At 34.4% G+C, this 11,160-nt stretch overlaps 2 protein-coding genes across 2 annotated transcripts; one reads left to right on the forward strand and one right to left on the reverse strand.

Moving 5' to 3' along the window:
* Positions 1–3,547: 3,547 nt before the first annotated feature.
* LOC145048488 (uncharacterized) lies at positions 3,548–5,481 on the forward strand. Its single transcript, XM_078996997.1, has 5 exons — positions 3,548–3,609; positions 4,222–4,313; positions 4,410–4,507; positions 4,589–4,905; positions 5,049–5,481. The coding sequence occupies exons 2-5, from the start codon at positions 4,305–4,307 to the stop codon at positions 5,390–5,392; spliced, it is 768 nt and encodes a 255-aa protein (XP_078853123.1). The 5' UTR covers positions 3,548–3,609; positions 4,222–4,304; the 3' UTR covers positions 5,393–5,481.
* LOC145048487 (putative serine/threonine-protein kinase PBL26) lies at positions 5,468–8,673 on the reverse strand. Its single transcript, XM_078996996.1, has 5 exons — positions 8,136–8,673; positions 6,928–7,166; positions 6,597–6,786; positions 6,100–6,491; positions 5,468–5,936 (listed from the first exon to the last, which is right to left on the reverse strand). Exons 1-5 carry the CDS (start codon positions 8,251–8,253, stop codon positions 5,565–5,567), a joined length of 1,311 nt encoding a protein of 436 aa, XP_078853122.1. The 5' UTR covers positions 8,254–8,673; the 3' UTR covers positions 5,468–5,564.
* Between the last annotated feature and the right edge of the window lie 2,487 nt (positions 8,674–11,160).

An 11,160-nucleotide genomic window follows, 5' to 3' on the forward strand; every position in this document is an offset into this window, starting at 1 on the left:
TCCTGTATTTTGTATTGTTTGTAATTGGACAACCTCTGTTGATTAATGAAAAGCACAAGTATTTTGGATGAATTAATGTATGTCTCGTTATTACAAATTTTTATATTTTTTGAACTCATAAATGCATTACAAACACAAGTATTATGGACTTCTCATTATATCTTAGTACAAAATGATAGTATTAAAATTAGAATTTGATTTATAAGACATTATCATACTAATGAACACTTCAAATCACAATAAGCAAGTTTGCATAATTGCTTGTGAACTACAGAAAAACAAAATCTTGATTTATATGGCATTATCAAACTAATGAACACTTCAAACCACAATAAGCAAGTTTGCAGTAATTGCTTGCGAACTACAGAAAAACAAAATCTTGATTTATATGACATTATTGGAGACGCAACAATGTTCTCCCATATCAGTTTCGAGGTTTCTTCAACGGTAATATCTTATGTTTGGGAATTATCTGACAACATTGTTAACATTGGTTTGTATCCACACTGCAACATAATTTTAAGTCAACAATAAGAAAAAAAGATATAGATATAGAAACCATAAAAAAGCATTATGCAAAAGTAACAACAAACTTTTGATCTACAAACCCACAAATTGCAACAAACACACATCAAATTCTTTTTTTTTTTCTTTTCCGAATGAAATTTACAAAACAAAAAATGGACACTAGAAAGAATTTGCAAATTGCATTGATGTGGGGGCCTTCACCAATACAATGACTTCAATTCTTTGCACTTTAAGATTCTATGTGTAAATACACTAGTTTGAAGCATTCAAGATTCCATAGGTTCATGATCAAATATCTAATAGATTAAGATTCCAACATTCAAGATTCATTAACGAGGGGCTTCAAGCATTCAAGATTTAGTAGGCATAATCTCATGGTTGATTATGTTTCCAAAATGAAGGGCATATATGGAAACAAAATTTAAAAAAACATATTAAAGCAACCATACAGAAGTTTAAGATCAAGCACAAACATGAATTTCAACATATTCAAGTGGCAAAATTAATCAAAAGCATGAACATAGTCGGAGAAAGGGAATATAGGACTGCTTTGAGTTATATATACCATGTTGCATATTCTTGATTTCAAGAATGAAGGTGTGATATATAAGAGGAGGACGGCGAGGTTAGCACAGACGATCATGAAGAAGAGGGCCAGAAGAAAAATTAATCGTGTTTAATAAATTCTACCATTTAGAAGGCAGGGGCATTGTTGTCCATTTTATTGTTTTATTTTAATTTTAATGATTTAAGATTATATAAAATGATTATAAATTACTAAAAACCATTAAAAAAAATTGATTTGGGTAAATATGATATTTTAAATATTAAGAAGGGCAAGTTTAATATTTAGATGTTAGACTGAGCAAATGTGATATTTTGACGTTTAATAAGGGTATATACGAAATTCTCCCTATTTATTTATCCAAAATTTTAATTATACCTTAAAACAAACATGATATTATAGAATTACAAGTAACTAATGTGATTGGTGGGTCTTTTTGTGTATGCGTTTAAAGGGCTTAAGTGGTGGTAAAAAAGTTGAAACTTTAAATTAGATAATGGGCGTGTTTGACGTGGAGTATTTGAGAGCTTCTAGTTTCTAGCGTTTGACAAAACACACCATTTTGAACAAAAAATTTACTTTGACGCTACAAGCTTTTAGCATTTAATTTAAACAAAACGCCCAAACCTAAAAAACTATCTCATGTAGTATTTAATAAAATGTTACCAATACACGCTATCTGTTGGAAAGATTTTGATGTGATTGTCACTTGCAATAAGTTGAATATTGATTTAAATTTTCTAATAAACATTATCATAATGTTTCAGGTTGAAAAGATACCGAAGATTCAACAAGTGTTTGAAGAATCAGATGTTGGAGCACTTGAAGCTGACATGGAGCACCTGCTGTTGGCATGGATCACTTGCTGAAAGCTAGTTGGATCATCATGATCTCAGATGGCATATCTAGATCATATGTGGAGCATCAAGACACTGATGGATCATTTGGAATATTGATGGCTCATCAGAAACATTGTTGACTCATCCACAACTCTATGACTCAACAAGAGTTGATGGCTCAACAAGAATACTTGGTGGCTCAACTCAAGTCAATGGATCAACATGATCACATCATTGATGGCTCAACAAGGTTGCACATGGCACATCATGTATAATGAAGGCACGTCCAAATGCTCAAAGGAACATGAATTTTGTCCATGACCCATCATGAACATGTGGTGGTACATCTTCAAGTTCAAGACACAATCCAACATTCAAGAAACTACTCAACTTGGTCAACAACACTTCTGGAAGTTGATGACATATAAAAAGACAATTGAACAACATGATGCTCATGTTGATCATCACTTTTTCAATGTTGATCAAGAAGGTTCAAGAATTATGAAGACTCATAACTTGGATGGAACCCTAACAGAATACTAACGGAAATGGAATATTCCATCCATTATCCGTTAAGTAGGGCAAATGTGTCAAATGATGACTTAGTCATGATGACGTGTCAACACCTGATTGGTCAAGCCATGTCATGGGCTTTTCCAAAGCCTATAAATAGGCCCATTGGGATCCATTATAAAGTTACTCTTCCTTTTGCTTATTTTAGATAATTCTGCACAATTGTTGTTTAGATTATTAGTCTTCAGAGAGCCATTTGAGTGTTTTAGCTTGTCTATCATTCAAACACTTGTAACTAAATCTTGATGAATATGAGACACTTTTGAATCATTGATCTTGAACATATAAAAAAACGTTTTTATCATTAACTTTGTGATTCACAGCTCTTTATTTTCCGCATTACTTGCCACTTGACGATTCTAAAACTCTGTTTCAGTATTTTCAACACTTGGACTACTCTAGTCTAGGTTTACTGAATTTTTCTCAATTTCTTCACTATCAGCTAGTTTTGTCAGACACACCCAATAACTGTCACATGTTAGGAGAATCATAAGTGATTTGCTACAATTTTCATGGCACCTCGCAACCCATTTTGATGTATACATTTGTACCTTTTGCTAGACGTAAATCTTGTGCGAAAAGTAATCCGATATCACAATAAAATGAATCATTTAGAAACTTTGACTCGATGCCAAACGTGCGACGGCATTGACTACTGCTTAAACGTGTAGATTGTTTTTGAATGAAAAACATAAGAAAATTGTAAGCCTTAATAAAATGTTATTTGTAAAGCATATCAAACACTTATTTAAAATAAAGATATTTTTGAAAATTAGCATTAGAAATAGGAGCTATTATATAACTAATTTTGGGCCAATTGGAGAATGATCGGATCTATTTCGGATTTGTTCAAAAATAATTTAAATTAAAAATATATTTGCTCATAAAAATATATACTTCAGATTCTAAAAAAAATATTCTAAAAGCAAAACCCGTAATTTGATCAACAAAATTAAAGAAAGTCAACCGGTCAACGTTTTTCTACATTGGTGGATTCTAGAAAGTTCACGGCTAAATAAGACGAGTGCAGTTGTGTGTCTGTCTCATAAATTCTTCCCCAAGTTTTGTTATTTCTCTGATTCTCTCCCACTCGTCACGTTTCAGGTAAGAGCTTTCTCTATACTAATTCATCTTCTTCTCGCGAAGAATATACCGAATTTCCTTATTATTATCCTAATATCACCGCAATGATCGAATCTTGAGTTATCTTCAATGCTATGCACTTCAATTGTGACTGACATGTAACAGTTTTATGTATATTATGATGTATCTGATGCATGCGATTCTTCTACGATTTGTTGTTTTTTTTTTCGGTGTTTAACTATCTAAAATATATTTGCAATTTGTTATGGAGTGGCATAAGGTTAGATTTAGTGTGTTTTGAATGCATGGTGATCTCTCGGGGAGAGAGGCTTTTTGATGGAAAGGCATAGATTGAGTTAGCACATTTAACATTCTGATAAGCTTCAAGGCTAGATTTTTTTTCATTTTGACAAAAAGACAGGAAAAGAAAGCAGATTTGCTTTAGTTATTCTTTATTAGATTCGTTTTACAAACGGTTTCGGGGTTACAGGTTACTTGCAATCTGCAAATGATTTAAGGAAGCAGAATTAAAACCTTGTAATCATTGTTGATATAATCATGACTTGATTTGGCAACATTTTTATTTTATGTTTCTTCTTATCTTTGCTGATTGCTGCTTTTTTTCTTCTACAGTTGTCCATTGTTCAGCTTAACAGAGACCCTGCAGACTAGGCATTGTAGCTTTTGAAACTTGAGTTTCTGTTTGATTGTGAAAGATGGCAGAGGTATGAGGCTATAAGTACTCACTAAAAAATCTTATGCCATATCATGCTTTGATTAGTTCTATTTCATTGTTAACCATTTGTAAACTTCATCTATAGGAGGGTCACAAGGTGAGTTTACATGTGTATGACCTAAGCCATGGGCTAGCTCGTCAGCTTTCCATGTCATTTTTGGGAAAAACTATCGAGGCAATATGGTAAACAATCTCATTTTCTATTTTTTCATCATCAGATCATTATTCATTAGTTTAAGTGAACTGAGATTTGTTTTATATCAGGCACACAGGAGTAGTGGTATATGGTAGAGAGTATTATTATGGAAGGGGAATACAAGAGGTTGTGGCTGGAACAGCTCCATATGGAACTCCAATGAGAGTGGTGGATCTTGGTATCACTCATATCCCAAAAGATGTTTTTGAGATGTATTTACAGGAGATAACCCCTCGATACACAGCAGAAAGTTACAGTTTATTGGCACATAATTGTAATAACTTCAGTAGTGAAATCACACAGTTTTTGGTAGGCAACAACATTCCAGACTACATTCTTAACCTCCCCAATGAAGTCACAAGCAGTCCAATGGGTGCTCTTATTAGTAAGTTCCCCATCTTTCCCAAAAGTCTTCTTTATTTTGTTTATAAAAGGCATTTAAACATCTGTTTTTGGTATGAAGGTATATAAACAAATCAAGGAAAGTACGTTGCAAAAAAGTTGTTAACAAGTGGATGTGTTTTGCAGTGCCCATGATACAAAATCTAGAGACTACATTGAAGGCGGGTGCAGTCCCCCAAGCTCCCCAGTTCAGACAATCTTCAATAACAAACCAAGTCAACAGGTCAACAGAAACTGAAAGTAGTAAAATTCAAGCCTTAAAGGAGCAAACTAGTGGGAAACATGAAGATGCAAAGCCAAAAGTGGATCCTCTTGGAGATGCTAGAAGCAAGTTGCAGGAAGAAATCGGGAAGGAGTTTGCTGCAATCATGGCGACTGGAGCATTTCGTGCAAGTGAGGCGGCAGCTCTTGCAACTAAGAAGGTCATGCAAAAATATGGGCACATCCATATGAATGCTGCACAGAGCTGAAACTCAGGTTCCCCAATTCTTCACAAATAAAATGTACGTTTTGAATATTTCGTGGACGTTTTTAATTTAACAAAATTGATTTGAAAGTATGTTTCCCTTTTTGGTTAATAAATCAGTATACATATTCACAATCAAAAACCGACTCAAACAACTGAAATTTATGTTTGAAGATCTAACGCGTTGATCTTGAAGCCCTCGGTTTCTTTCCACCACCTGGTCTTGAACTCGTACCCCATTCCATGGCTTCCGCTACTGCTTTTTCCCGATCACTAGCGGATGCTTTTATTTTATTAGATGAAGGTCGAGATGCTTCGGTTGGACTTGGAGAATCGATTAGTTCTATTTTGTTGTCGTCGTTTCCCTCTCCGAGAAAAGTAAGCGCAGTGACTACGTCGCTGATCAAAGGGCGCACCGACGCGTCGTTGTTGACACACATGCCTGCGACGGCTACTGCCTGGTTGAAACCTTTCGCCGGATGGTTTCCTTTCAATAATGGATCCGCCAGTTCCTTTAGCCTCTGTGGATCCGTGAAAATTGGTTCCGCCTGTTCATAATTGTTCAACAGCCAATTTAACATAAAAAAAGAAAAAAAAAAAAAAATCAGCTCTAGGGTTTCCACGTGAGGGCTATATTAGTAATTAGATTTTTTTTTTTTTTTTTGGTAAAGTAAAGGAGCATTAAAATTTGATTAGTAATTAGTTAATTACCCAACAAACAAGATTTTGTTGTTCGTTTTTCCTTGTGGGATCGATGGCTCTTTTTCCGGTGATGAGTTCCAACAGAACAACTCCAAAACTATAGACATCAGATTTGACAGTTAATTGACCTGTTCGTTGATACTCAGGCGCACAGTATCCGTAAGTTCCCATCACTCGTGATGACACATGTGTTTTATCCCCAACGGGTCCAAGTTTTGCTAGCCCAAAATCCGAGAGCTTGGCATTGAAGTCTTGATCAAGCAAGATGTTGGAAGACTTCAAGTCACGGTAGATAACGGGAGGGTTAGCCTTGTCGTGCAAATATTCTAGACCTTTTGCAGCGTCTAATGCGATTTTCATCCTCGTGTACCAAGGAAGAGGCGCTTTCCCTCGCGGAAGATCTGAAATTTTGAAACAATTTTAATCCATCGTCAATTAGAGACAATGCGAATGTGAATTTCTTGGTAAAAAGGGTGTTATTGTCGTTTTACGTAAACAAATATTACCGAGTAGATGATCTTCCAGCGATCCCGCAGACATATATTCGTAGACTAGAAGTCTTTGATCGCCGTCTGCACAGTATCCTATTAGATTTACTAAATTCGGATGATGAAGAAGGCTCAACATCAAAACCTCCACTAGAAATTCACGGTTTCCTTGCAACCCGTTGCGATCCAATTGCTTCACGGCGACTTCCTAACCCACCGAAAAAGAATATACGTAATTAATTCCATTTGAATTAAAAAGACTATTTTAATATCATATTTGATATATTAATTAATTGTGAAAAGTCGACAGTCGATCCAACTTGTTTTGTTTTAAACTGAAGTTAATTACCTGGCCTGTTTTAGCGAGTTTTCCCTTGTAAACTCGGCCGAATCCACCTTCACCAATGAGGGAGTCTTGCCGGAAGTTCCTGGTGACAGCAGCCAACTCCCGGAAAGTGAAAGTTTGAGCTGCAATATTATTGTTTCCAGCTGCTGATTTGGTCGGAGGTTGGTTGTTAGCTACTTCATTGCTTGTTCTCTTTTGGGGAGAAACAGGCTTGGCTTCTGCTTCAACCCTTCGTTGGTTCACTGCACAAAAAAGTATTCAATAATGAGAATTTTATTGGACAATATGACAAAACTTACCAACTTTAATCAATATATGTGAAAATAAAATGAGTTAAATGGATAAAACTAAAAAGTTTAGCCCAAAAAGAAACAAATAATTTTAAAGTGGCACCAGATGTGATAAATGAGTGGGTTGGGTTGGGTTGGGTTGGGTTAAGTGTGGTTGTATTTTTGTATTTTTATCTAGAAACCAATTTATTGTACAAGTTGTGATAAAGGAAAACTTAATATATGATTATAAATTATAGATTATTTAAATATCACTTTATTTTTTAATAAAACATTAAGAAATTCTAAGTATTGGAAAAATGTTTGGGGAATTTAGACATTTGACCAGCATTATTTTTAATTCAATTTTTATAGCTTCACAATTTTGTTTTCCCATTACACAAAAAAATATAGCCTAAGTTGAGAAGAGTGGTGCTGGACATGCCAGACTCCTCAGCTCTAGCAAGAAAATAGTGAGTTTTCTAGTGTTGGATTACCAAGCCTGCATGCCGAGTTGACTCAGCTCCTGCCGAGCCCACTCTGTATAGCTTAAGTTGATTTAAACAAAAGATATAGATCATTACTTTTTATCAGAATTTTCGTGATCATATCTAACATGTGAAATTCTTATAAAAATATAAGAATTTATCAAACGACAAAACCGTGTTCAAAACCCGGAATCATTTTGACAAGTCTTTTAACATAGAAATTTGACATCATAAAATCGATCTTTGCCCATAATTTAGTGATCATGATCAAAATGTTATTTGTTGCTTTTCGAAATTCAAATTTTTGTTACAAAACGTAAATCACATTTGATGCTTTATCATGATCCTGCTTATAAGAAAAATACAGTAAATCTATGAAGATCGAACACCAATGTGATATTGTGAAATGAAATATTGATGGAAGCTATAAATTTCCCAAAAAAGTGAGGCTTACCTGACGGAGGCTGAGATACACGAGGAGGTGAATTGGGTACAATCGGGCCTCTCCCTCTTTGACCTCCAGCTCCGTGTCTCCTTGAGCTTCTTTTTTCTTTTGATGAAAAACACCCCATGCTTTTGGTTCCTTTCAAAACCCAAAATCGGAATAATGCATTACACTACCAAAATCCCTTAACCCTCCCATCAATTCTCAAAAAAAATAAAAGAGATGCAAACTTTTAACATCAACTTGTTCAAGGATCATGAAATCATTCAATCGTATTACACCCACGGGTTTAAAATTATTCTAAAAATGAATCAAATTTTCTGAGAGATATATGGAGTTTGAAAGAAATCAACAACTCCACATATCTTAACAATTGCAATTGGATTACACCTAAATTGAATTCACGATTGGGGAATTTGATTCAAAAAGTGTGTCAAAGGCATGGTTTCTGGGGAAAGAGATGAGAGAGAAAGAAAGCAATGGAGAATTTGAAGGGGAAGAGGAAAACGTGGGAACCATTTGCGAAGGTATTTTTACTAGTTTTTGACACATTTTTACTAGCTTTTGAAAATAAAATGGTGCTTGTATACTGTTAAAAGTATAGAAAAGGAAAAGTTATTCCTGGAAACAGATAACAAATTATGCTGAATTTACATTTTTAGAAGTGGTATAAGTGGTTAATGTCACAAAACACTTTTTTTTTTTGTTTTACAAAAACATGAAAAGCCATGTCAACTTATTTAAAAAAAAAAAGATAAAAGTAGGAGGTCGGTAATATTCAAACACTTGACCTTCTACGTTCCAATCGTTGTAGAATCAAGTGATTAATAAAGATAGAGAGAGTGCTGCCATACTTATTACATCAAAAGTGCTGCAACGTAGGCGATGTGTAACGTTCCAAAAATAAGACCAACAAAAATTCATTTTTAATTTTATAAAACAGTAATCTAAAACATTGTCATACAACTGGAAAAGACCAATGTATGTCACTACATCATATCATATCAGAGTAATTCTAAAAATGCGGAAAAAATTGGTGTGTGCTCTGCAATCATCCTAGATTCTTCCTTTTCGATCCTGAAATACCTGAAACATAAACTGAAAACTATAAACCTAATGGTTAGTGAGTTCCCCAAAATACCACATATCATGCACAAATTAACACATACTGGGCCCCCGCCCCACATCCCACTCGGCCTCGGGCCCTGCCAGACATCGAGCTTTGCTCGGATTACAAATCTGTCATTTATTAGGTCCACCTGACATTGGGCCCCGTCCGGTACACATAATAACATATAACATATAATCATGCTAACACATGCGATGATCACAAAACAATAGCATACAATACAGTCATCGGGTCTCGCCCGATATGTATGTAACACCCATAAAAATCATGCCAAATTTAAACTTTTTAAAACATTTAAAACCAATAGTTATTTCCAATTTGTTTTCAAAACAGTTCTATATCAGAGTATCCCAGAAACATAGTCATAAAATGTGAGAAGGTGTACGATCACGCCTTTGCCTTCCCGCGATCATTTGAGGTACCTAAAACTAAAACTGAAACTATAACCCGAAGTTTAGTGAGTTCCCCCAAAATACCGATACACAACAAATAGCACATATACAAATAACAACATGTACTGGATCCACAACTTCACAGACTGGATTACCCATGTGTCACACCCACAAACCTGAACGACGGAAACGTTCGGGGGCGGATGACGTCATATTCAGTATCACAACAATTGAATAGTAAAGTAAGTATACACCACCATAATATATATATATATATATATATATATATATATATATATATATATATATATATATATATATATATATATATATATATATATATTTGAAAAGTTTACATGATTGTATTTGTTACATGTTTGAATATCAAATACAATTTCGTGATCCAAAATATGTTACTAACGCCAACGCGTTAGTCTTCAAAAGTAGATGCTACCTGGTTTAGCGGTTTCCTAAGAATACAACTTATTTCAAAGAAAAAATGTCAACAATTAAGTTGGTGAGTTTATAAGTAGTGATTTGCGTAAATGTATGCCATTCAAAAGTTCGTGTATGTTCTCCAGAAAATCCGATATTTTCTTATAAGTGTATGAAATGAGTTATAAATCGTTATTTGCATGAAATGAATGTATTGAACCAGGAAAATCCCATATTTTCCTAAAAGTGAAAAACAGTCTTAAATGACCATGACTGTGACTTGGAATCAATATGCCATGCTTAAAATGATGATGCATAGTCTTATTATAAAACAAAACTACAAGAAGATCGTATTTGTATGTGATAATAACCGTAACAGTCACTTTTCCCGTAAAAACATAATACCATAATAATTGTCTATCCAGTGAGTTTTCATAACCGTACTATGATGAGTTTGCCTGAGCGACGTTCTTCAGGCGTCGAAACGATATGACACTTGTCACCCCGAGGACTATTGCTAATAGTCAGGGTGCGGGATCATCGGTCCCGTATAGATCCATACACACTTATCACGTTCTCCGGACGGGAGACTCTAGTTATAAACATGACTTTCTAGCGGTACCTTAATAGGTATAGTGAAGACAAATGACTCACGGATTCTCAATTAAGTCACGTATTAGAAATGAATATGTTTGTCTCTGAAATAATTACCCTTTTCTACAGTGTTGACAAAGGCAAAATAATGATTTGTATGTTCTTGCATGTTTACGAATGTTATAGTAAAAATGGTTATCCTTGATATGAAGCAAACAAATAAATAAAACTTATAATATTTATAATTATGTTTCATCATGAGAGGGTAAAGTGGTGTAAGATGTTTGCATGTTAACCAAATCCATACGATAGTTATAAAAACAAATGAAATGTATAACAAAAGATTGATGTTTTCACAAGGGATTAATCATGAGTTTACTTGTATCCCCCCCGGTAAAGTGTTTAAAAGTATTTAAAATCAGTTAAAAGCGTGAAAATGGGGGTATGAACTCACCTGGTAGAAGTGGTGAATTGATGAAAACGA

This window comes from Lactuca saligna, chromosome 5, assembly GCF_052625555.1.
Source record: "Lactuca saligna cultivar CGN05327 chromosome 5, ASM5262555v1, whole genome shotgun sequence".
NCBI lineage: Eukaryota > Viridiplantae > Streptophyta > Magnoliopsida > Asterales > Asteraceae > Lactuca > Lactuca saligna.